The sequence below is a fragment of the Neomonachus schauinslandi genome, chromosome 3 (assembly GCF_002201575.2).
Source record: "Neomonachus schauinslandi chromosome 3, ASM220157v2, whole genome shotgun sequence".
Taxonomy (NCBI): domain Eukaryota; kingdom Metazoa; phylum Chordata; class Mammalia; order Carnivora; family Phocidae; genus Neomonachus; species Neomonachus schauinslandi.
In genome coordinates this window covers 120,714,301-120,740,849 of record NC_058405.1, presented here as the reverse complement: position 1 = coordinate 120,740,849, position 26,549 = coordinate 120,714,301, and the positions used below count along the sequence as shown (strand labels likewise).

General features: G+C 41.9%; 1 protein-coding gene across 1 annotated transcript in view; it reads left to right on the top strand.

Moving 5' to 3' along the window:
- ACVR1 (activin A receptor type 1) overlaps positions 1-26,549 on the top strand; it is a 73,760-nt gene that overhangs the window by 14,449 nt on the left and 32,762 nt on the right. The window contains exons 2-5 of the mRNA XM_021702709.1: positions 1,311-1,384; positions 18,126-18,389; positions 20,622-20,833; positions 24,236-24,335. Of these exons, the coding sequence (XP_021558384.1) occupies positions 1,318-1,384; positions 18,126-18,389; positions 20,622-20,833; positions 24,236-24,335 (643 nt within the window). The 5' untranslated portion in view covers positions 1,311-1,317. The remainder of the gene's footprint in view (positions 1-1,310; positions 1,385-18,125; positions 18,390-20,621; positions 20,834-24,235; positions 24,336-26,549) is intronic.

Here is a 26,549-nt window from a genome sequence, read left to right as displayed (position 1 = left end):
TTTTCTGGAGGGTAGAAGAGCTTCCCCAGCAAGGTTATATCTATCTAGGAAGCAAAAAGATGAGTAGAAGGTACCAGAAAAAGGATGATAGTGTGTGAGTGTACATGCATGTTTGTGTGTGTTGGGGTACGTAGCACCCTGTGCTGGAGGGTAGCATTTAAGGAAAAAGGCACAGCTTCTCAGCTTCCACAGAAGTCCTGTGGCTAGGGGAAGCATGGTGTCCCGCGGATTGATGACTAGTCAAAGGTTTAATTTGTAAAAATTATTTCTTGTAATAAAGAATTTGTATAACCAAACTCATCATATTCCCAAAATTTTGCAGGAATTATTTAAATGGAAACGTTCTTTGTTGTAGTCCTTTGACTTAGAAAAATTGAGCTTTTGCTAATGTAGTTTCAGGGCAGTATCAACCTTAAATTTATATCAGGTAACTATGTTCTCTCATTTGTATAGTTTGATATACTACAAACTTACATGATTTCTTGCTGTCTTGGTTGTATGTATCCTTTGTTAAATTTGAGGTTTGTGTAAGAATGCATTGCTTTGCCATAGATGAGGGATAAGTTGTAGGTATTTATTTATTTTTTTGTTTAAGGATTTTATTTGTTTTATTTGACAGAGAGAGACACAGCGAGAGAGGGAACACAAGCAGGGGGAGTGGGAGAGGGAGAAGCAGGCTTCCTGCTGAGCAGGGAGCCCGACACAGCTCGATCCCAGGACTCCTGGGATCATAACCTGAGCCGAAGGCAGACGCTCAGTGACTGAGCCGCCAGGCACCCCTGGTTTTTTGTTGTTGTTGTTGGTCCCCTTTTGGGCCGTGTGATAATGCTCCACTTTTAATTTCTTTTAAAGGAGAAGTAAGGTTCAAACACAGTAATTTGGCTTGAATTATTCAGTCACTTAATCTTTAACATCATGTTACAACAGTTTATTCATGCCTCTCAGTTTTTAAATTTAGTGCCAATTTTGCATTTCATAGGCTAAGATAAAATTCGAACTTAAAATTCTCTGAGAATGCTTAGTCTTATAGCTGAGAATTTTTCATGTCCCTATTGAGTTCTCTGTAAGAGGGTAGTCACCTTAGAGTGGCCACTAGTAGGAAGTAAATCTGATTAACTCCTTAAGATGATTTGTTTAGATCTGTGTAAAGGGTATATGTTTAAATTTAGCAAGAAATAAGGCGACATATGTGAGGGGGATTTGTAAGAAAGGCCTTGAATGGCAGTTTGAAGATAGTATGCTTAATTTAATTTGTCATCCTACAGTTAAAATTTTTTGTTTTACTTTTATCTCTTATTTTTCCTCCACAGTTGTACAATGGTAGATGGAGTGATGATTCTTCCTGTGCTGATGATGATTGCTTTCCCTTCCCCTAGTATGGAAGGTAAGTGGCTCACTGGGTATTGTTTGGCTCTCTGTAAACCAGTTTATTCTTAATACTATCATACCTAATACTCCTCTGTTCTCCCCCTTTGTCAAGACTTTATTTTTTTAAAGTTATGTTTTCGGTTCACAGCAAAATTGAGAGGAAGGTATAGAGAGTTCTCATACCCCTAGCCCCCACACATGCAGAACCTCCTCCATTGCCAACATCCCCCACCAAAGTGGTACATTTGTTATGATTGATGGACCTACACTGACACATCATTATCACCCAAGTCCATAGTTTGCATCTCTTGGTGTTATGCGTTCTGTCGGTTTGGACAGATGTATAATGACATGTATCCACCATTATAGTATCATACAGAGTATCTCATTGTCCTAAACATCCTCTGTGCTCCACCTGTTTATCCCTTCCCTCCACCCTCCTTGAAACTAGCAACCACTGATCTTTTTGCTGCCTCCATAGTTTTGTGTTTCCTAGAAAGACATATAGTTGGAATCATGCATTATGTAGTCTTTTTGGATTGGCTTCTTTCATTTATTAATAGGCACTCAAGGTTTCTCCGTGTCTTTTCATGGGTCGATGGCTCATTTCTTTTAGCAAAAAAAATAGAAATATTTTTAATATTTTTAATATTTTTAATATATTTTTAAATATTTTTAATTATGGATGTACCATAATTTATCCATTGACCTACTGAAGGGACATACCGGATGCTTCCAGGTTTTGGCAATTATGAATAAAGTTGCTGTAAACATCCATGTGCAGGTTGTGTGTGGACATGTTTTCAGCTCCTTTGGGTAAACAGTAAGGCTTGTGATTACTGGGTTTTATGGTAGAGTATGTTTAGTTTTTTAAGAAACCTCCATTGTCTTCCAAAGTGGCTGTACCATTTGCATTTCCACCAACAATGAATTAGAGTTCCTGTTGCTCCACATCCTCACCAGCATGTGCTGTTGTCAGTGTTCTGGGTGTTGGCCACGCTCATAGGTGTGTAGTGGTGTCTCCTTGTTGTTTTATTTTGCATTTTCCTGATGACATCTGATGCGGAACATCTTTTCATATGCTTATTTGCCATCTGTATATCTTCTTTGGTGAGGTGTGTCTGTTAAGATCTTTGGCCGATTTTTTAATCAGGTTGTTGCGTTTGTTTATTTTTAAGTTTTAAGAGTTCTTTGTATATTTTGAAGAACAGTCCTTTATCACATGAGTCTTTTGGACATACTTTCTCCCGTTCTGTGACTTGCCTTTTCATTCTCTTTTGTTGTCTTTCACAGAGCAGAAGTTTTTAATTTTAATGAAGTCCAGCTTATTAATTATTTCTTTCATGAATTGTGCCTCTAAAAAGTTATTGCTGTACCCAAGGTCATCTGGGTTTTCTCCTATGCTATCTAATATTATATGACATAATATTATGTAATGGGCTTTACATTAAATTTCTAGTGGACAGTGATGTTGTAACCAATTTAGGTATCCACAGTCTAGATTCTGCTCTACGCAGTATTGTTAAAAACATTTCAATAATGCTGCAGGCTTTTCATGCCAAGAAGATATAAAATAAGGATCCTGTGCGGTAAGTTTAAAAGAATTGGAGGTGTTTAAACCAGAGGAGGGGTTGAGTCCTAAGTTGTAGGAATTAATAAGAATTTAATCGTTGGAAAAAATTGATGGGTTAATATTTCTCACCTGGGGGCTATTTTCCTCCCCAAGGAATACTTGACAATATCTGGAGACATAACAGGCAAGTTTCTAGGATTTTTTCTCCGCTGTGTAATTGCTAAACACTATGATAACTAGAAAAAAAAAAAATCTACAGAATGTGGTGGAATAAAGTCCCTCCAAATTTCCTTCCCTTCCCTAGGTATAGTATCAGTTCTCTATGGTATGAAGCAGTTCCTTTTGGTTTCATTTGATATCGTGGGTGGAACTGTGGTTGTGAGCATGATTGAAAAGAAAGAGAGTGGAAGACCAGTTGAGGTGGAAATATGGTATGAATAGAGATGGAGAAGTCGAGAAAGAATGGAGAAGAGAGAAGGGGAAAAGGGCATTTATGAATCCGTATCAGCAACTGTGCCATTGGTTGTTTTTTCCTGCTTTTAGCTCTTAAGCTGCCCAAAGAATCCAGCAAATGACCCTCTAGTGTCACAGTGAAGATAGGTAATGAAACAAGTCCGTCTGGCTGAAGTGGAAATGGATTGCCACTAAAGTTTTGCTATTTAATATACCACCACCACTAGGATGTTTACAAGGAAGGAAAAGGACACATCATCCTTTAGTTGCAATAGCTTTTTTTTCCTCTTCAACCAGAATATCCAGTGAGTGCTACAGCCTAGAGTGCTCTAATCATAATAACAGTTGCCTTAGTCCTGTCTTCCCTCCATGACTCAACTCCTTGTTAACTGTCAACAGCATATTCTATGAAAAGACTCTTTGTTTTTGTATATTTACTAGGAATTAAAAAAAAACACTGAGAACCCCTAATTGCAATGCACTCTAATATATTCAACGTTAGTCATAAAGCAAATGTTAAGTACAAAATACTTAACCAAAAGAGGTAAATAATAGGGTAGTTAACTAAAATCTTTATACTAGCCCCATACATTGTCTAGTGCAGACCTTTAGACCAAGTTTAAAAGGAAATAGACCCATGTTTGATGTTTGCAGAATAGCTGTGGTACCTTATTGACTGTGCTTCAGTGAAGCTAGATGGCATTACTGGGGCATAAATAAGAAAGCTATAGAGATTTAGTTCTAATATATTTTGTTGGGTAGTGTACTCTTTTTAGCTCACTGGGGAAAAAAGAAGAAAAAACAAGCAAAACTTCTTCCCCTTTGTCTCCCACATTATTCCCAAGTGTCTTCTTAAATATTGATTAGAAATAGTGTTAACACTTCAAATAATAGGTCCCAAACATTGATTAGTGTTAACACTTCAAATAATAGGTCCCAAACATTGATTTTGATAGGGTTTGGTTAGTATGAGTGTGCTTTAGAACATCTCTCAAGTTGTATGGAATCCTAAATACTCCAGGGGAAAAAAGACCAAATAAGTTTGGAAAATATTGCTTACTATAAGTACCTCTGATGATTATAGGTAATATTTATTGAGTGGCTAATATGTGCCAAATGTTGAGCTGTTTTTTATGTGTTATTTCCCATAATCCTCATGATTACGCTCATGAGATAGGTTTTTGGGGCATGTGCCTTTGAATTGTTTAAAACTCTTGCTTAAGGCTACACAGCCAACAAAAGGTGTAATGTACTTTAAGGAATGGTGTTCAAGAGTTTCAGTCATTATCAGTCTTCTTCAGAACTTGACTTTTTTTTTTTTTTTTTTTTGGTCCCTTAAATTAGCTACATCCACATTCACATTGTATCTGGTGCATGCTAGAATCCAGCTCAGTCCAGTGTGTTTGAGAGCTGAGATGAGAGCTTGTAATAGCAAATGATCAGGCTCCTTCACCTGGGTTTGTGTTTTTTATTTCTCATCTCTCATACCAATATTCATTTCTCATGTTCATTATACATACAACTCTAGCTGCAGGAAGAGTTTTATTTGCTCTTACCGAGAAGAGCACTTGAGTCCTAATTATCCATATATCCTTCCTTTCCCTTCCCATTAATAAAACTAATCATGCTCTAATACTACGATTATGCCACTGGGGAAAAGTCCGTTTTTGTTCCAGAACCTCCATGTTTGGCTTTCCCTTTATCCCGGAGAGCATTTGCAGGTGACATCCATGACACAAATACTTAAAATGGAATATTGCTTCAGAAATATTTCTAAGCTAAGATGACCCGCATTTTATCAAATTTGCGAGCCATAGTTTTGATTTTATTATAGCAACAAGGGCTGGACTTTTGCAGAGTTTTGTTGTAAGAGGTTTTGGCCTGTCCTAGAGAAGATTGCAAAGTTCTAAATTATTTTGTGGGCTGACTTGATTTTACTGTTTCCGAAGCCATTGCCACTCAGACTTTCCAGCCCAATTACCCAATGAAGGGGATAACGTCAATAGACTTTTTGTTAGGGTCCACAAAGGTGCCCCTCTTTGCCACTGTGGGAGAAGAATAGAATAAGCCTTTCTTTGAATTTCTCATTATTGAAGATTCAGGAAGTTCTTGAAGGGGTGAATGAATGTATGAGAAATGTCTGTATTAAGTTGGTTGCTCTCGTTTCTCATTACTATAATTTATCCCTTTTGTTCAGAATAAAATCTTTTTCACGGATACATCATCAAATGAGAGACTTTTTGGGGAGAGAGATGAGATATAGTGAGCTATTTGCCACTCACTCCTAGGACCTAAACTGTAAATATCTGATGGAGCGACATACTTTTAAGATACTGCTTCTTTGTTGTTAGATTTTCTTATCGAACAGAATCATGGTGTATTAGTTGATGAAAGGTGAACTATGACAAAGCTGCCTTTGAGCTTTTGCTTCTTGGGAAATGTTTGTTTCGGCTGTGGGTAGTTAAACTAAAGCCACATCCAATATTCAGTGTATTTATATGAGAGGAGGGTAGTAGCAGTACGGTGTGGAGAAGACTCTAAAAATTCAATCTAAGTCAAATATTGAACAGATGTGAAAACAAATCCAAGATCAAAGCTCGTTAAATGATTTCCTTGTGGTCAACAGTGAGAGGGCAGTGCTGTAGCTTCTGGGCTTCTCTTTTATGAAGACAGGTCTCAAGAATGAGAAGATGAATGCCATCGCCTCTTTATGGAAAAGCTAGTGAAGCAGGAGATTTGTAGGTGTGTCACATATGTGACTTTTGCTCTCAGAAACACTAAGGAAAACAAGACACAATAAAGAATTACTTTGTAACTCCCCGAACACTATTACCCGGCGTCCTCGGAACTTCCTTCTGCAGCCCAGCATGACCTCAGGCCAGCTTCCACAGATAATGATTATATGGCGCAGTCATAATTACTCAGAACTCATGTCAATTCTAGGATCCTGTAAGACACAGGGCGGAGTGACTTCCAAACTTTTCACTGTGACTCACAGTAAGAAACATTTTACAGTTGGACCCAGTGCATCTACATTTAGAAACATTTTAGAGTAGGACCCACACACATCTGAAACAAAAAAAACTCATGAAGAAAACAGCAGTTACTCTTACTATGTTTAATGTACCCCCATCTCTTTCTCTCTCTCTTTTCTTTTGTTCCATTCTATTTGGCTCTATTTTATTTAAAAAGAAAGAAAGAGACCTTGTCTTGAACCACTACATCGATCTCCCTACCCAGGAATGGGTCGTGACCCACGGTTTAAAAAAGGTGACTCCAGTCTGCTCCTGGGAGCTCACTGCCCGGAAATCCCTGCTGCCCCCAGGTCAAAACTCTGACAACTGCCCTGTGTATTCTGCAGCAGAGCTGGCCCCAAGCCTTGTATTTTTTCACAAGTTCGTGAAGCCTGACCATCCTCTCTCGCCCTGAGCCAGTGGTTTGACAGGAATAGGGAAGTTTACATTTGTGCCTCCTCAGCCTTGGTCATAACACTGGAACAGCTGCTGCCTGATTCTAATCAGCTGAATCTGAGCTCTGCAGACTGGGGGGGGCGGGGGGTGGTGGTGGTTACTAGATCCATGGTAATGCGGCATCTAATTCTTTGTTATGGGTTAGAGCAGAGCACAGACTTTCTGAGGATAGGACACTGGGGGGATGTGGGAAGGAGAGGAGGAATGGGGGAAGAATTAAATGTGTCTTGGGAAGGCAGTGGTGAAAATCACCTGAAACAGAACAAAACAAAATCCCCACCTCTGCCTGGAACCGAATGGTGATTTGGAATGGGAGTGGCCTTTTTTGTTTGTTTGTTTTGTTTATTTTGCTGCATTTATTTCTTCTTCTAAATGCCGGTACCTGCCCCAAGCCAGTTTGGGTGGATCCATTCAGGAAAGTTGTAAAGAATAGAGAGGAAAAAAAAAAAAAAAGATGCCCACAGTCCGGCTGGGAATCAGACTCCTCTGCTGTGTATATCATACTGCCCGTTGCCATGCTGAGTCACATAGTCACGGCTTCTCTTTATCTTTAACACCACGTCCTAGTTCATAGGCTTCACGGTGTCAGTTTTGCAAAGCATTGGGGTGAATTTTTGGTAGGTAAATGTCCCTTCGGAGTGTCTTCTGAAGGGAACCTCTGGGCCGTGCATTGGAATCAGGCCTTTCTCAGCAGAGAGACAAAGGCAAACACTGTCATGAGCCATCTTCATCCGCTTTCCTGTGTGTCCGTGTGCATGTGTTACCTCACCTGTCGGGCTGTTCCCACAGCGGCACGTGGAGACAGCGATAGGGTGGTTGTGAGGAGTTTGTGGGGAAAACGTGCAAAGTGAGGCCCAGAGTGGAGGAGGAGGCCCAAACTCGGCGGTGTTCATTGTATCCCCAGTGTCTACGACAGCGCCTGGCATGTAGTTGGTGCTCAACGAGTATTTGACAAATGAATGAATAAATAATGTTGGCTACAATTATAGTTATTATAATATAAAAAAGATACTTACATAAGAGGGACTGATCTGGGCTGAGGAGATAAGAGCACATCTTTCAAAGAATTTATTCTGACTTTGGGAAAAGAGAGTCAGTTACAGCACAATCTTACGATCTTTGATAGGTTCACGCAAGTACGCCGGTAGGCACGGCTGATGTCACCGTAACTAGAAGTGGTTCCTGCTGCCAAGGAGTCACAGTCTGGTTGCAGAAGGCAAAGGTTATAGCCCAGCACTGGGGATATGAACAGGAAGGGCCTCCATATCACACTGGGCTGGGATTGGAGACAGCAGTCCAGGGAGCCGGGGTTTGGCAGGATCGACAGGCACTAGGGCTGCAAAGGAAGGACTGAGAAGGACTTCTTGCCCAGGGAAGGGCCTCACCCAGAGAAGTTGTGGGGGCGGGGGACAGACGACACCACCTGGGCAGTCCCAACATGGCCAGGGCAGTCTTGAGAAGGGATCTGGGTTGGGATCAGGGCCTGGGGTCCTAAGCCGGTTGTCTTCTATCCATAGGGCAGTGAGAGCTATTGAAAGGTTACGGAGGGGCAGTTTGTTTTCAAAGAGTTGTATGCTGGAAGCGGATCACAGGGTATGGCGACGTGAGAGGTAAACGGATGAGGAAAACCAGTCCTGCGGTGTTGGTGTTGTGGGGGGCAGGCCCGCATGCTGTATTTTGGGAGGTATCCCAACTATAGCAACTTCATGGTGGCGAGCAAAACAAAAAAAGAACCTTTGTTCAAAGAGGAGACCTTTGTTATTATTACTCACATATAACAGCCACTGGAGGGGCACATGATAAGCTAATAATAAAGCCACTGCTACTTTTATTAGGAAAACAGAAGCCTGAGCTGCTGACTTTTCTAGCAACTTTTGCAGGACATTTAAGTCCCTCTCGCCGGCCCTTTGTTCCTGTGTTGCCATGGAGTGTCAGTAACCCGGCTCAGAATAACCCAGGCAGTGACATGCGAGGTGCAGCTTGCTTGCTGGCCTGTGGCTGGCCAGGTTATACTGTTTTCATTGCTCCCGTCTTGGGAGGACACTGAGCAGCTGGTTGCCCTGGCAGCTATGAAAGGTGGATGTCTCTTGGCTGCCTGGAGTTGGAAATGCAACCCAGACTTGCCTGCCTACTGAGCATGTGCGGCTCCTGATGCAGCTGATAGCGACTGAAAATAGCCCACTGAGCACCTGTCCCTTGTACACCAGCCCCTGGCCGACTGCCATTTAGGACAGTGGGGACTCAACTTGGTGGATAGGTGAGGGGCTGCTTCATTTTAACGGTTCTTAGGAAGATCTTGGGAACCTTTGGCCCTGGCTTAAAGGGACAGTAAGAAAGTAGCAGCCTCTTCTGAGCAGTTCCCTTTGGCACTTCTGCCATTAATGGGTGGTCACAGTGGCTGCATACATAGAGCATGTGCCGAAGACTCCATACAGTTCTCTTTGCTCGGCCAGACTGTGGTCCAGTAGGCTGAGGGTCTACGTTTTCTCCTGGAGATGGTACCTTTCCTGAAAAACTCCTGGAAGGTAGCCACCCATGGTTTACATTGCCTCAGTTTTAGGACGGGGAGGCGTTGGCTTAAACTATTTTGTTTGATTTTCTACCTGTTCTTTAATCCCCCGTGATTGTCAGTAGATCACCTCTACAAGGTGTCTCATTGCTAGATTCTTCTTTCTCAGCAGTCCAAATGAGGGCATAGAATAGAATCACAGCAGGTTATGGGGCTGTCTGTTCCCCTTTGGGACTCCTTCCATTGCCTTCTGGGCTTTCATCTCTTCAGCGGGCTTGCCATTGTTGGGCACGGTTGGCATGTCAGTGTGGATGGAAGCGGGCTCTGGAAGGAAATGCTTCTGAAATGACTGATGGTATTAAAGCTACTATTTAAAAGTGGCCCTTCGTAGATACTTGGGTTATCTTTAGGCTGTCAGTGCCCTGCAGCTACAGGAGCCAATGGGAATCTGTGGAAACTCTGGCCTGGTGCTTTCGGCTTAGTTTGTGTTTAGATATTCTTGCTCCCCAGCCAGTGGCCTCGTGACACATCTCAGATTTAGCTGCCTTTCTTCTGCCAAGGTCCAAGATGATTGTGGAAGCTGGAAATGGTGTGCTGTGCCACAGAGATTGGTGGGGGTGGAGGGTGGGGGAGGGAACGAGTGTTTGAAAAGCCAGTTCTGGTTCACAGCAATCTCAAAAAAAATGCTTTTGGTATCTACTTTTGAGTGTAGGCACCCGGAGCGTTTCTGTGGGCTCAGGGGTAAAAAAGAAAAAGCTCAAAATGACCCAGACTCACCTATGTCATGGTGACTCTAGGACCCTTTAGTCTATGACTAATAAGCCAGTCTTCTTAAGTGTTGAATTTGGGAATTAGTGAATTCTTGTGGACCATATTAATTAGACTGATAGTGGAAAGAATACATACAAAGCAAAGATCAAGTTAAAGGCTGGCATACAGATGCACAAGGCATGTATTCATGGGATTGGAGGCATGGGATGCTTCTGGTAATTAACCTTGCATGGTGTTCTGGGCCTGGTAGGGCCTTAGGATGTGAGTTGGGAAATTAGGGGTAGGGAAGTAGCAGTATCAGAGGTTTGATCGGTGCCCTTGTTTTTCACTCTTGGATATCTTAATCTCTTGGGCTTCATCCAGGTTGGGAGCAAATAGTCTAGCAAGCACCTTATTCCTTCTGTGCTTTTTTTCTGGGGTGGGGTAGAGTAGGGAGCTAGAGAGGAGGAATTTAACTAATTCTGGACATTTATACCTTTGGCTTTGGGTGCTGCAGTGCCTAGAGGCTGGCATCCTAAGACTGTTGTCCAACAAATTGTAGCCCTGCCCATCTTCTGAAAGATTTATCTCTGTGGTTTGAAAGCTTCCAGAAAGGGTGTGAGGGTGTGGTGGTGATTTGCTGCTGGTAAGTAGAGCAAAGATTGGCAACCCTGAAGGCCCGATTACTGGTAGGGCACAGAAGGGCAGGTAGAGGGGGGGAGCCTTGCGCTGAAGCCGCCCTGTAGTTCCTTCTCCACTGTCCTGTCCCATGTGGAGCCCTTGGTTAAGGTTTCCTAACACCAGAATTTTCCATACAGAGCCTGGCTAGGAAACCCTCACTGGAGCAAGGCATGCACTCCCTCGTTAGCCGGTGGATCGCTGAGAGACAACCCACATGAGTCAGGCACACCTCTTCCCACACTGTGAACAGAGCTTCCAGCCTCAACATTGGATAGATGGGACTACATCGCTGGTTCTCTTCAAAGCTCAAACAGGAATGGTTTCCCTGAAATGTTTATTATAATTCACCGGGTCTTTTTCTCTTCACCCTCGGGCTGTGGTACTCTCTCTTACTCTTCCTTTAAGTGGAGCTTCGCTCAGACCTGGGCATTGTCAATATATGGGGTGGGGATATTTCCTGGTCTTTAAAGGAATTCCTTAGTAGGTAATTTCCATTAGGCCTTGTAGCCATTTATTTCTCTGAAGCAGAGAGTCACGAAGTTTGAAGACACAATGAAGAAATAGGTCATTATTTTCCCCCTGTTAAAGAGTTGCTTCATAGACATGGTGCAAGTGTTAAAGCCATGTCTTTGCTACATTCTGGGAACCATAAAAAGCACGGAAAAGACAGACCAATATTGTCTTAGGTCAGTACCCCACAATGTTCTTTAACTTGTTAGTCACTTAAACACAGACCAGGTTTTTGGCTTTGAAATAGAAGGTGCGGCTGCTGCATTAGGGCTTAATTTACAGGGATTATTTCAGAGACAAGGAGTCAGCCCAGACACAAAATAAACAGATGGCACTTTTTTCACCCCCCCTCTCAGCTTCAGCAGTTCAAATGCAGGATGACTTGGGAATCCTTATCACCTTCAGCAAAGCAAGAAGGGGAAAATGATGTAATTCACTCTTCCTCACTCCCTGCTGAAAACGCCATTACTTTCACCTAGAGGAGGAAAATGGCAGCAAATACCAGGGGGCATCTTTCTCACTGCCAAGCAGGCGAGTCCTGCATGACTCCCCTCATGTGGTAGAAGTCAGGGCGCTTATGACGTGTCAATCGTTCTGGTCACCTTCGCATTGTAGTAGCCCAAAGTCCTCACATCAGCCATCCAAGGAAGGACCATCCAGAAAAGCCCTGCTGTTCTATTAATGTATTAAGTAATTCCTTGTTTTAGGGACGCTTGTATTTTACCTCTTTCTTCTAACAGACAAACAGGCAAACAGAACACCTACTGCACCACAACAAGTATTAATTTTCTACACTTGTAAGCCGGAGTAGGTGAACAGATGTGACTCTATGGCGAGCTCCTCTAGGAAGAAGTGGTTTGCACAGACATGCTGGCTCAGTGACTAAGCCTTGCCTTAAGATCTCTGCTGACATTTAAAGACTTTATAGGCTCAGTCTGCTCTGAAAACCAGCATCATGTCTCTTCCCACCTCTAAATCCTTTCTGTGAGGAGAAAATTCATTCTGAAGCAAATACTCATCAGGCTTGTACTCCTGTCAATTGCTGAGGCAGGTGGGGTATGTAACAGTGAGCAGAATAGGCTCAGTTCTTACCCTCATGGTGCTCCTAGTCTGGAGGAAAGACTTGGACATTCAGTAGCCAGATAGACACATGCATGGGAGTGTATGCAGGTGGTTCCTACTTTAAATCTGAGGGTATGAACAAAGGCTTCTCCGAAGGGAAGGCAGATGCTAACTAGGTAAATGGGGTGTTGGCAGGGAGGGAGTGAAGCCTTACCTGTGGAGGAAATTACATACTTAAAGGGCCTGACATCCTAGAGCAAGAGAGGCCTTCCAAAAATGGAGGGGTGATGAGGGGAGCCTAAAGAGGTAGAGATCAGCTCCACTAGGACTTCTGGCCACATGAACCACCCCGTCTGTATTTCAAGAATCATGGCAGGCAGAGAGGACTACATCTGAATGGGGATGCCGTTTGCTCAGTTTCAGAACGCTGGAGGAAGGGCACATTTGTAGCCATCATCAGTTCAAAATCTTGGGAATCCTGCAATCATTTTTTGTTGTTGTTATTCTAATTTATATGTGATCCTGTTTTATCTTTCTTAACTCCTGGAATATGTTTTCTTCTTGGCTTTACAACTTTGCCAAGTATTGGTTTCTCTGATCAGGGAAAAAAAAAAAAAAGTGATTTGGGTTCCCTAAATGGGTGTTTTATAATGAGAGTATTTAGGCTCCTGGTGTACTGTATTCCCGAGCATATAGCTTGCCTTCTTGCCAAACCATCAAATGCCCTTCACGAGGCGTTCCAGACTGACCTTTGTGTTTCTGTCTTAGGAGCAGGCTTCTGGCAGTGATACCTGGCATTGCAAAATCCATCACTGAGCCTTTGTTTAATGCCAGAGATCTGAAATGCTTTCCGATTCTGGAGAAGTGCCAAGCTGTGCTCTTGGATTAGGAGGCCATGGAAGGACTCCCATATCTATAAGCCTAATATAAGCTGTCATTTCAAATGAATGAATCATTTATGCTGTTGGAAAGAGTCCAGGGATGTTTGGGGTTCGTTTTTTTTTAGCCTGTAAAATTCTGAACTATACGACTTTTATAAGAATAGTCTAATCACCACATTGTTATTTGTGCTGCTTTGAGGTGAGTTCTAAGAAATTCAGTCTGTTTCTTTTGCCAACCTCTGGGGTCATAGCTGCAGGCTGGTTTACTTGTAGCGTTTTCTCATTTGTCTTTCGTGTCAGACTTTAGTGGGAAATATGAGGTTTTGTGCACCATTTAGAATGATAATCAGTTTAAATGCTTTAAAGTATTATGGAGTGCATGACAGAACGTTGAGGATAAGCCCATAGTGTTGTGCTTCGATTTGTCAAGTCCCACAAATGCGAAGGGCACCTGGGTGGCTCAGTCAGTGAAGCGTCTGCCTTCGGCTCAGGTTGTGATCCCAGGATCCTGGGATCTAGCCCCATGACGGGCTCCCTGCTGAGCAGGGAGTCGGCTTCTCCTGCTCCCCCTGCTTGTGTGCTCTCTCTCTCTGTCAAATAAATAAATAAAATCTTAAAAATAAATAAATAAAGTAAAACATAAATGTAAATACTTTTACTCTGAGGTATAAGATTATCCCAAACTGTGAACATTCTTAAAAAAAAGTCCACAATGCTCTTTGCTCTGCCTCTTCCTGTGACAGTCTACGGTTAGGCTACCAGAGTAGGTGTGTCCAGATGATGAGCTGAGTATCGCCCAGAACAAGAAGGATCTTTGAAAAGATTTGGGATCCTGAGCCTGGGCCTCTGGTTGTGGAGCCCGCCCCTAATCCTCCCAGACTGGCTGGGAGTCGAGGACTCCCTGCTGCTTCCAGTCAGACCCGGGCTGCGAGTGTGTTCACAAGGACCCGGCTCTGGTGATACAAAGGGCATACAGTGCCAGCCATAACACTGAGTAATGCTGGGAGGTGCCTTTTAGAACAAACAATGTGGGTGAGCCTTGCAGACAGGGAATACCTCTGGCTTGACATTTAAATTACTGAATTATTTAAATGAATGTCAATTAGGTGGCGTAGACTGGCTGCCTTCTCTGCCAGGGCACTTCCTAGTTATTTGCACAGGCAAAGTGTAAAGTACTTCATATCAGATGTGGCGCTTCCTGTCTGTCCTGTTGAAAATCAGTCACTGAAGGTGACCATCCATGTCTTGGTACGTCTCGATGTGTACGCTATGCCTATCACTGTCTGAGAGATTAAAGGTCCAGACTCTTACCTGTGGCCCTACAAGGGATTTTGTGATCACTCTTGGATCCTGTGCGCCACCCCCGCCCCCCTCCAACGCGCTCCAAATAAAATATCACAAGCTCACACATGTTATGGTTATTCCTAAATTTTGACGAGACTAAAACAGTGAGTCATGGGCATTTTGGGGCCTGCTGCGTTCTTAGAATTGTGGATGTTAAGATAGGAAAATGCTCCTACCTTGCTTTTAACCCTCTTTGTTGAATCAGTAATCCTAGCTCAGAAATCTTTTTGGCATCTCTTCCACTAATCCACTCTGTTGGATGAAGCTGCCAAAGTGGCATTTAACTAATGTGTGCGTGCGTGCAGGCATGTGCGTGGGACATGTGGTCATTCTTACAGACTTATGAATTCAGGGTCTTCATTTATACTTGGTGGTATATAAAGAAGAGATTCATGAAGGGCCTCTGCTAATTAGTTACATGGAAATATACAAATTAAGAAGATTAAATGTTGGTGAGAAGCACAACTGGAAGTGAAGCTGGTGAAGGCTTTGTACTTTTCCCATTAGCTAACTGCTGGACTGAGCTCATGGTTCTTCATAGCAGAAATTAAGTTAATTACCATGTATCATTAACAACCATCTTTCTTCCCCTTTTTTCTTTTTCTGGATTGTGGAGGTGAGGCTATGAAAACTCTAGTTTTTGACACCTTAAGAAGAATGACCTGTTTAAAGGTAGTCAACCCCAGGCCACTGGTGTACAACTAGTGAAGGGATATAAAGATTCAGGGAGAGTGTTTAGTAAATGAATGAATCCCTTGGACTTAGTTTATGATCCCCACAGGATAAGATCTGATTGCAGTTTATAACCCGTGATGCCTGTGTGCACTGCAGAATTGGGTATAGTGAGTTGACTTTTCCTGAAGATGGTATTTACTTGAGGCTGCTCAGTTCTGGCAAAATTCTTTAGGTTACATTCCAGACATCTGTCAGACCATCCCCACATCCTGTCAAACGATAGGAACCTTGGAAGGGCAGTCCACATCTTATGTCTGTGGAGCTAGAGTTCAGTTCGGACTCTAATTTTATTTATATATTAATTATTTATTTATTTTTTCAGTAGGCTCTACCCCCAACTTGGGGCTTGAACTCACGATCCTGAGATCAAGAGCTGTATGCTCCACCGACTGAGCCAGCCGGGGACCCTAAGGGCTCTGATTTTAAAAGCAGAGTTCAGTCTGAGAGCACATGAAAGGAATTATTATTGTTGTTATCTTATTTTTTTTTTTAATTTTACATTTTTTATTATAAACACACGATGTCATTAATTGTTTTGTACCTGGACCATCCATTTCCATAGGCTCGATGGTGAGCAAGGCCTCTGTTGTCTAGCGTTACCTGTCTGTGGTTGCGCCTAATGGACCACAGGTGCAGCGAGTTGAGTAATCCATACTCCTCAGTCCATTATCAGTCCATGAACAGCTACTCTCTTACATGGCTTTCATTTTACCCCTTCATCCTATCCCCTGACCCCTCAGCCCCAACCCAGCGTCAACAGACACAACCTCTTCAATGTGGTAGTATGTATCTTTGGATATCTATGACCTTTGAAAATATTTAGGATTTTAAAAATATATGTTTGTGTTTCAAATTTTCATAAATGCATTATTGCATGGTTTTAAAATATAGTATTATAAATTCCCTGCTGTAGGTCACAAACAAATCAACGTGACACCATTAACTCTCCCCCTTACCCTGCCTATCCATTTCCCTCCAAAGAGTCATCACCTGTTGGACAGCATAGTTGGCAACCCTCAGCCCAGCTCTGTGCCATTCAAGAGTGGCAAGCATGTCTAGACTCCCTAGAAATATTATCTTTCAACTCACTTTTGGGAAGTGTAAACTTTTGCTGGATTATGTCAACAGATATATATGTTTCTCATCCTCATAGAAATAGATTGGTGCTGGAATTTCTCTAGGCAGGGAAAATAAAGACTATCTTCTGGCTCATTAAAATTTTTGCTCATTAAAAATGTCTGAGGCTCTTGATTCTCGGGGGTGAGACTGTCAGCGGCTATTTTGGATTTTCTGCTTTCAGGCATGTCTTTGCTCTTGGATGAGCCCCTTGTGGTTTTCAAAAGAACTAGCAAGTCAATTATAAATAGAAGGCTTGTGTCTGTGTGTCTGCATGCACTTACTCTGTGGGATGAGGCACCCACATTACAGTGGGTAGTGAACTATTTTTCACTTCTTTGAAGAGGGAGGAAGAAAGATTAAGAACATTTCTCTCTTTCTGAGATAACCCACGTCTCTACACACACCCACACAAATCTGTGTAAATGAACTTGACATTTTCAAAGACCTTACCTTAAGGTCTCCTCTTGAAAGCACAGCCATCCGACCTGTTATTTTAAGAAAGAAGCAGTTACCTCACAGACCTGCCACAGAGGGTTCGAGAATGGGAAGGCAGTCAGTCTGTGCCATAGGCCTTCGGAGCAAGCTTCTGAAAGCTGAATTTCTTTATATGAATGCTGCTTCAGAACCTCTAGGGCTTGGCTGTTTACATTCTGTCTTCACTTTTCTTCCCGACTAGTGCAAACTGTTGGGACCAGCAAGTCTGAACTGATCATTCTAACAAGGGAAGGGAAAAGAAAGAGTGGTTTGAAAAATGAGATTGCAAATGAGTGTTTCCTGAAGAAGATAATTAGGAGGTCCAATTAGGTGTGCTTCACTATGGATAGTACGTTTCTGCCTCTTTCCATTGCACCTTGGACCTAGTGGGTGTGGACAGCTCCTGTGGTCCTACCTGTTACCTCACTGTTAAAACATTGTTCTGTTCCCTCTGTCTCCTGGTACGCTCATCTTCAATAATCGGTGCCAGTTTTTTTCTGCCAGTCAAAAATGCGGAAGCAGATATGAATTTCCTTTGTAATCGACATGAAAACTTGAGTGTTACTACCACTGAAAAATTAGTCTAGGCATCTAGCTGCAAATATTGGTAAGAGGTATTTGTAATTATAGGCTGCGTCCTTGGAAACTCTCGATTATACTGGTAAATTACAGATAACGGCAGGAACACCAGCATTCCTTGTATTACAAGTTGATGGATTAGTATGGAGTTGCCAGGACCTGATATTAACAATTGCCATATATTTAGGAGCCTTTTTTTTTTTTTTAAACATAAAATAAAGCTGATGAGCATTATGTCCTGGAAGAACATTTTATTTTGATGCAAGAAAATTGGGATGTGAGAGCCCATTTGGCCAAAGATAACGTGAAAACCGCAGTGGGGGAAGTTCATTGTCAGAAGCATGTGGGTATATGATAACCATTCTTTGGCGTGGTATGATCTAAAAGAGTACACAGCTCATATAAATGCACTCATATATTGAGAGGTGATTATTATTTGGTGGTTGGTCAAGTGAGAGATGTAACAAAATGTGGAGATTATGGCCAGTGATGATTCTTGGCCTGACTTTCTGTTTGGTAAATGTGTTGTAATGGTCTTGGAGAAGCTGTCTTGTTCTCCTGATGGGAATAAAACCCATGTAGTGATTTTTTTTTTCCTTCCTCTTGCTCTTTTGCAGATGAGAAGCCCAAGGTGAACCCCAAACTTTACATGTGTGTGTGTGAAGGCCTCTCCTGTGGGAGTGAGGACCATTGTGAAGGCCAGCAGTGCTTTTCCTCACTGAGCATAAATGACGGCTTCCATGTCTACCAGAAAGGCTGCTTCCAGGTCTATGAGCAGGGGAAGATGACCTGTAAGACCCCACCATCACCTGGCCAAGCTGTGGAGTGCTGCCAAGGGGACTGGTGTAACAGGAACATCACGGCCCAGCTGCCCACTAAAGGTTCCCATGGACTTTTCTATTTCTAGACCAAGGGTTTCTCTTGGTGGTGTTCTGATTCTGTGTGGGTTAAAGATGGAAATAGCCACGAGGCTTTCCTCCTACTCTTTGAACTAGAGGCCATGAGTGACAAGAAAGGTAGCTGTAGGTGAGGAAGGGAAAGGCATGGCCTTTTGGAGTCTAAAGGGAGGATAGATATCTTTGCGTAAGTGAGCAAGGTAATGGCTATCTTGGGGATGGCTTGGCTGGCTAGATCTCTCTTGGTAATCATGTGCAGGTGAACAGCTCCTCTTTCTCTTCAGGAGCCATGATTTCATAATTTCTGAAACAGTTGTGCTTGGTGAATATTCATCTCGATGTTGAGTGTGTAGGAAGGAAAACGAAACATAAGCCTCTGGTGGCTGAGTGGAATAGGTTTCCTTCTTTATGAGGAAGGAGACAAAGCCTCACTAACCTTTGCTCCCACATCTGATTTCCCAGTGAACCATCACAGAATCTTGAAGCTGGGTCCAACTTCACATGAACCTTGTAGTTTATGTGGAATCTTCTCTATGTTGTATGTGTATGGATTCCAAATCCAGTGGAAATCAGTCTTCCTCTGAAACTGTTACCCCATAAAATGAGCCCTAATTTGCTATCTCAGAGTCCCTACAAACATTAATGTTCCTTAGTCTTTGTCGGCTCATTCCAAGCCAGTTGATTCTCTTAACCTATAGTACATTTTTAATTGGCGTAATTACTTAATTTTGCACTCACCAAAGAAGAAACAAACCAAAAAAGTGGAGTGGGAGAGGCTACTAGGATCGCCCACTGCCAGAAATGTCAGCTAGCAGGAGAAGAGAGAGAAAAATGAAAAAAAGAAAAAGGAAAAAAAAACTGATACAGGATTCTGCTGTGCAGTATTTCAGTTATGGTGATGACCTGAAGGCGTATAGGAAATGTTAATTCTGATATGCAAATGGGGTTGAATAATAAAAGAAGATTTTTAAAAGAGAGATTAAGTATTTAAATAGCTAAAACTAAAAGGGTACCTGATGGAATAAACTTTACTCTTAAACTTTTTGAATTAAATTGTAATTAATGGAGTGGATGGCCGTGAAGAAGTATCTGCACTCACAGAGAAGTTACACCTACAGTACGGAAAGTTCCTAATCTGCAGAACACTTCGCAGGACTCCGAGTTGTAATAGAAAATTTATTTTCTTTACTTAAGGAATTTCTAATTCAATTAGGGAGGCACCATATTTATAATTTAATGTTGTATATAATTAGTTTTACACTTTATCGTACAAATGACATGTACTTTCGGGTATTATGTGCCAAGTCGTTGATTAATTTGGATTTGGAAAGTTAAAAGACATGTATAAAGGCTGTCAGGCTTGCGGAAGGATTGTGGATTGTGGAAGGAGGCAGAGACGTGAAAGAGGCCTATGTGAGGAAGAACAGGGCTTTTGGTGACACCATGTCCTAAGGGGTCTGTCATTCAGAGATGATTATTGGTTGGGGACCTTTTAATTATGGACCATCGCTATCCAACCAAGAAATTTTTTTATTTAACTCACTAGGCAAGTAGAAAGTCTTTGTGTGTATTTGCCCAAGTGGTAATGCACGGATGTTTGAATGGGTAATGTGATAATGCCGAGCGAGGGGGTGAATGAGTGATTAGGCGAGTGAGTGAATCAGTGAATGAATGTTTTGAGTGAGTGGATATTGAATAAGTGAGTAAAAGAACAGATGAATGAATCGGTTCCTAGGCAGAAATCGTGATGTGGAAAGATCAATGAGAATTCAGTGGTAGACATCCAAGATACACTGAGGAGAGAGACCACAGATTGGGTAATTTGTTTTTGACTCAGATAGCACTTTCTCATAGGAATATTTCATCATAATCTCTGTCTGTAAGGGCTAAGGATAAAACATTTGTACAGATCAAATCTGCATTAATAAGAGTAGTACCAGAGTACTATTTCATATCATAAATGTACTTCCACATATGTGCATCAATATGGTTGGTTCTCGGTGGATTTTTTCAAACTCCAGTTGTACCTAAATGAATAATGGTTCAGACGACCAGGCCGTTGTCCAGGTGTTAGGAAGTATTTTCGTTTTTAACAGTTTGTGACTTGAGACCAGGTGGTCAGGCTCAGGAGCTACTCGTTAGGTATCGGTTGTGCTAAATAATAAGTAAACCGTGAGCCTTACAGCCAATTGCATTCCTTTTCTCCCCCATCTCCAGGGAAATCCTTTCCTGGAGCACAGAATTTCCACTTGGAGGTCGGCCTCATTATTCTGTCCGTAGTATTTGCAGTATGCCTTCTAGCTTGCCTACTGGGAGTGGCTCTCCGAAAATTTAAAAGGCGCAACCAAGAACGCCTCAATCCCAGAGATGTGGAGTACGGCACCATCGAAGGGCTCATCACCACCAATGTTGGAGACAGCACTTTAGCAGTGAGTTTGAGACCCCAGGGAATCCCAAGCATAACAAAGATGGCTAAACATGCATTCTTAATTTCACCGCGAGATGCTAACCAGTAGCTGGGGACTGGACAGTGCGCACACATACCACTGGTCACTTGAGTCCTAGGCAAGCCTATGTTGGCACCTGTTTGGTCTCCCCTATGTGAGAACATTTATTTTAGACAGACATTTATGTTCAGCGAGGGAGGGGATTTATTTTAGTGGATTCTTGGTAGGTATTTTTCTTTTGGGAATAAGGGAAAAGGTGCAGAGAACGGTTGCCTATAATTTTGGGCGGGGGGCCTTGGAGTAACTCAGTTACTCTATCTTTAGCAATAAAAGTGCTTTCAAAAAAAGCACCTTTGCTTAATATTAAAATCAGTTTCCCTTCTAGATTATTTTAACACCCTGTAATTTAAGACTTTAAACTTGACATCCAAAAAAAGCAGCTATTAAACTTTTCACGCTCCTGTGCTGCCCCCTTGTGGAGTGTAGTCTTTTGGTTAAATCAGTGCTATCCAACAGGAATAGGTGTGCCACATCTGTAATTTTAAATTTTCTAGTGGCCACTTAAAAAAAAGTTTAAAAACCCCCCACCATAGGTGATATTAATTTTAACAACATATTTGACCTAACGTATATAGTTACTACCATTTCAACATATAATCATTAATCAGAAAGAATTATAAACGTGCTATTTTACATTCTTTCTTTTTTTTTGAACTACGTTTTAAAAATATGGTGCATATGTTACACTCACAGCATATATCAGTTCAGACTAACCACATTTCACTTGCTAAAAGTTAATATGTGGCTAGTAGCTACCCTTGTGGATGGCTCAGGGTCAGACACCGTTGTGTTTATATGTTTTAAAGTTATTCTTTTGCATATTTTTCAATGATGAAATCACATGAAAAAGTGTCTTCCTTTTTTTACTTTTAAAAATTGTCAAGTGTCAATTTGAAAGGAACTTTAAACTTTAAGTGAGAAAAGGGAACCACTTGCTATAAATAGGTTACCATAAAATGCAAAAGAGAACTGATAACATTCTGAAGCGATCCTATGCTGAGTCTGATGCCTCTTCTGAAAAAGGTGAAGATTTGTGAGTGTTAGGTATTAAAGACAGGCTGATACCCAGTCGAGACTCTCCTTGTCATATCTGATGGAAGACCATCAAGGTAGTAACTTTCTAATGTGATCCAGTGTTATTTAATGTCCTGGCCATGCGTCAGCTAAGATCATCTCGTATTAAGTCTTGTTCTGCTAGACGACAAGCTTATGAGTGTATGGTAGGTCTGCAGGTAAGCTTGCTCTCCAGCTTCCTCTCTGCTGGAGAAGACCCACCCTCACCAGTCTCTGTAGCTCAGGTATTATTCTTGGACCAACCTTGGCGAGTTGTTAAAACGTCTGGTGGTGGCTGATACAGGCTGAGAAATATCCCATCCTCCCACCTTCCCCATCCTTGGGCCACCAGTCAGGTGTACATTTGTGTATGTGAAGCGGGAAGGAACCTCGTTTTCTTTCTTTTACCTACCTGTTTAGATTGTGGTATGGCGGAACGGGAGAAAAGAGGAGATGAGGATGTTCTGTTTCCCAAAGTAGAGAAATACAGTTTTTCATTAGAAATGTACTTAGAAGTTTGTTTCCCATATTAAGGAAAATTCAGTGAGTTTATTGAGTTAGTAGCAAGATAAGAAGCTGAATCCTGGCAAAACTTTAGCAAAGCAAGATTCTAAAGGAGATTAGTCAGAATTCCATTCCCCAGAACTGCTAACCACCATGGCTGATGATAGGGATATCTGGTGTAAATCACTGTTTAAGTAGCTTCTCCAAGTTTGGAAGAGGAATGGGAGTGGATGCTAAAATAGTGTTCTCAACTCAACCATGTTAGGGGACAGTATATCACGATAACAACACAGCAAAGAACACTGTTTAAAACAAGCTGTCGTTATTGGCCTATATACTTTCTTATTTAAGTGATATGCTCATTTATGTAATTCAACAAAGCCTATCTCACTGAACAGCCTCCTATATTGAAAAAGAAGCCTTGGGGTCCAGAAGTTGAAGTAGATGTTTGTTAGTCTTCGGCTGAAGCCACCCCCTGCCTTAAGTCTATGAACTAGATTTAAAATCACGATTATACATTATGAAAAAAACATTTGTTTAATTTTCAGAATTATTCTCTCAAAAAAAGTGAATGAATAACGAGAAAAAAGAACAGCAAAAGAGATGGTTAGGGAGATGTGAAACTACTTCATCTACATTCAATTTCTTGTTGATTATCCATTTTGTGGTTTTTAAGGATTCTAAATATCTTCCTTTGGATGTTCAGATTTTGGTAATTTTGCTGATCAACAGTACTTCACAGTGGTGCTCAGAGTAAGTAAAAAAAGATGAAATTCACACAAATCAATGTATTGCTTTAACAGGTCAGCTAAAATGTTTGGGAAAGAATGAGCTTTGGGGAATGTTAGCTCAACACTACCCAAACCTTACAACCATCACCATGGGCACAATACCGTGTGTTCCAAATAATCCATTCCTGTTACAAAGAGACATCTACTCCTTGGCTTGCACTGAGAATCAAAAGGAAGAACTTAACGAATGAACTAATTGGGAATTTTTTTCACAATATGTTCATTTTTAGAAGTAGGTTTGGGGCATGGTTTTATGTTGTTGTTGTTTTTTGTTTTTTTCCCCCCTCTCTGATTTGTAGATAATTCACACCTAGAAATGACACTGAGGGTTAGGTTTTGTGATGCTTTTGTTCCTCACCTACCTAAAGGGTAACCCGTCCAGGTGGCCCCTCTGCTTGAGTGTACCAGCTAGATGACCCACGTGGCCACTGGAGCCTTTGCAATAGAAACAACATTAGAGTTGTTTGTTCCTTATTCCTGATTTGTTTGTTCCTTGTTAGAGTTCCTTAGTTGGCATGTCAACTAAAGTGAATCTTTTCATAGATACTTATGAGAAGAGCAGAACGTGGTTAGTTATGCCCAGGCCTTGGACTTGAAGGCCCTTCCCCTCTTTCTGCTCTGCTTGCTCCTCTTTCTACTGTTTCCCCTTACGCTCAGCCCTGCTTCTTGGACTTTCTAACTTGCATCTTTGACCTTGTCCACTCAGCTTTTTTTTTTTTTTTTAATATATATTTTTTTATTCTAAAACTCTGGATGCAAGAAAAGACTACTTATCCCTCAGGAAAACCTATCATAAAAAGGGCCAGCTTCTGGTTTTCCTAAGAAAACCCGTTCTTTCTCCAGTGGTCCACGCACACTAACGGGCCCCATATCCAGGATTGGCTTCTCCGTGCGAGTTACAGTGATATGCATGCTCGTACTCTAAACTGGGAACTGTTTCTCAGTAGTTTCTTTTTCTCCTTGTCTTGAACCACAGGATTTATTGGATCATTCATGTACGTCAGGAAGCGGCTCTGGTCTCCCTTTTCTGGTACAAAGAACAGTGGCTCGTCAGATCACACTGTTGGAGTGTGTCGGTAATTCTTTTTTCTCTTCTTTGTGGGTTGTATGCAATGTTAACAGTGGCTGTAGAAGCAGGATGGAACTTGTGTTACCTGTTGCTCGTGAAATGACAGGAGACGGTGTGGCTCCGTATCTGGTCTCCGTGACTTGCGTCGGAGCACCTCCTCTTGTTGGAATTCTTGTCCAAGGAATGTGTGGCTAGTTGCAAGTAGACCCTTTGGGATGACAGGAAGGCCTGAGAAATGAATTAGCATTGCTGCTTCTAACTGCTGCAGGCATTGAGCGATCTGAGGGGAGTAGGCGTTTGGACAATACACTTGCCTATGGCAATTCTCCAAGCCCTCTCACTCTCCCACTGCCTTTAAAAATACTGAGATAAATTTACCAAAGCTACCTTTATAATTGCTTTGTTTAAACAAGAGCAATATCCATTTCTCTATGGCCTCTCATATTTTCCCCATCTAGGAACATGTTTATATATAGATGCATTCATAATGTGTATACAGTTTATGTCCCTTCTTTCAGTTTTAAGCTCATAGACATTTCCATATATCTGTACACATCACAAATATTTTAAAAGATTGTGTAACGATGGTCTTCTGAATGATCACTGAATCGTAACAGTACTACTCGAGAAAGCTTTTGCACGCATTGCACCTTTCGAGTACTCAAAATAAATTCCCAGGAGTTGGGGTTCCTGGGTCAAAATTTGTGGCCTTTTTATGGCTTGTTTATAAATTGCTGGTTGCCCTCTGGGAAGATGGTACAAATGCCTTTTTTGGAGGGGAAGTCCTGAGTTTTATTAGTTTCGCTTGTATTTGGCGGGTATTTGCAAGTCACGTGGTAGTTGTCATTAATTTCTTTTTGGGCAGCATGTAGGGATGCCCAGGGGGTGGTGATAGGTTGGCCGTGTCTCCACACTCTCTTCCTAGTTCTCCTGGTTTCTTTTCACGGCAGCTCCGGTCGTCCCATCCTTGGCTTTTGGGAGGTAGCTGGACATCGTAAGCTGCCTTTACCACTGGTGGAAGAGAAGCATGATGTGTGGCTCAGACACAGTCCCAGTGGTCGCAGACCCAGAGCAAAGGCAAGAGGCTCCCGCTGGTCACTTGTGTGCCTGCAGGTGACACTTGCACTCAAACTACGCTTCTCTTCCACCGTGGACTGTGAGCGGAGAAAACACAAATGGAAACACCCCAAATATGCCCACTGTGTGCAACCGGGGTTGTCCTCGTGTACTGCCTGACATCCAGTTTGCTTAGGAACAGGGGTATTGTGGTAGGAGTGAGAAGGCAGTGACAGGGGCTGCTTACCTGTCTTGCTTACTCCTGCCCTCCTGTCCCGTGGCCACTCACCATTCAAAGAGCCGCCGATGTCCGTACCAGTTTGCAGAGCCCAACCCGAGTCCAAAGGGCAAAACAGTATTGTACCTTTACAAACACATACTGTTTCTGGTAGTGTAGATATGCTTGAGCATTTTTGGAAATCGTGTAAATTCAATTATAGCATTTTGTTGGTTCAGTGCTAAAGACTTTCATAAAAGCAATGCCATTTCAGTAGCTTATAGTTAGTGTTCATGTGGTACAGCCTTGAATAAAAATGTATGTGATGAACTGCTTGGATAGTATGTTACCATTTTGGGTTCAAAGTTGGACACGATCAGTTGTTACCAGATAGTGATTCGTGAACCCCCCAAATTTCAGATACTTTATGGATTCCCATGGGGGCTCCATGCCCTGTACGTTTGGGCAGTTCTGCTTCTGTTTTTAGGAACTTCTGAATAAGGTTGCATTTCTAAAAAGCATTTGACAACTTAAAAGCATTTGAAAACCATTGAAGTAGGTTTCTATTTTAAATCTGTCTACTTATCCTGACATCCATCTCTGTTTCCTTTAAAAAAAAAAAAAAAGATTTAAGGCAACTTTATTGTAATGTATACAATTCTCCAGGATATTTTTTTTCTCTCCTTCCTAATGAGACTGTATGAGGACGAAGGGCAAATAAAGATACAGAATGTAACCAAAGGCAGGAAAAGCTCAGCATACTGTTTCCCAGCAGCCTGTTTGTAGTGTCTTAGCACTGGCCTTCATCTTGAACTCCAAATGCTGGGCAATTGCTATGACTGTATTAAAATTAGTCCTGCTCTAAATACTATTTTTGCAACCTGACAGCAGCCTACAATGATGACTTAGTGGCCACATTTAACATCCTTTTGGATTAGTCATTGGTAT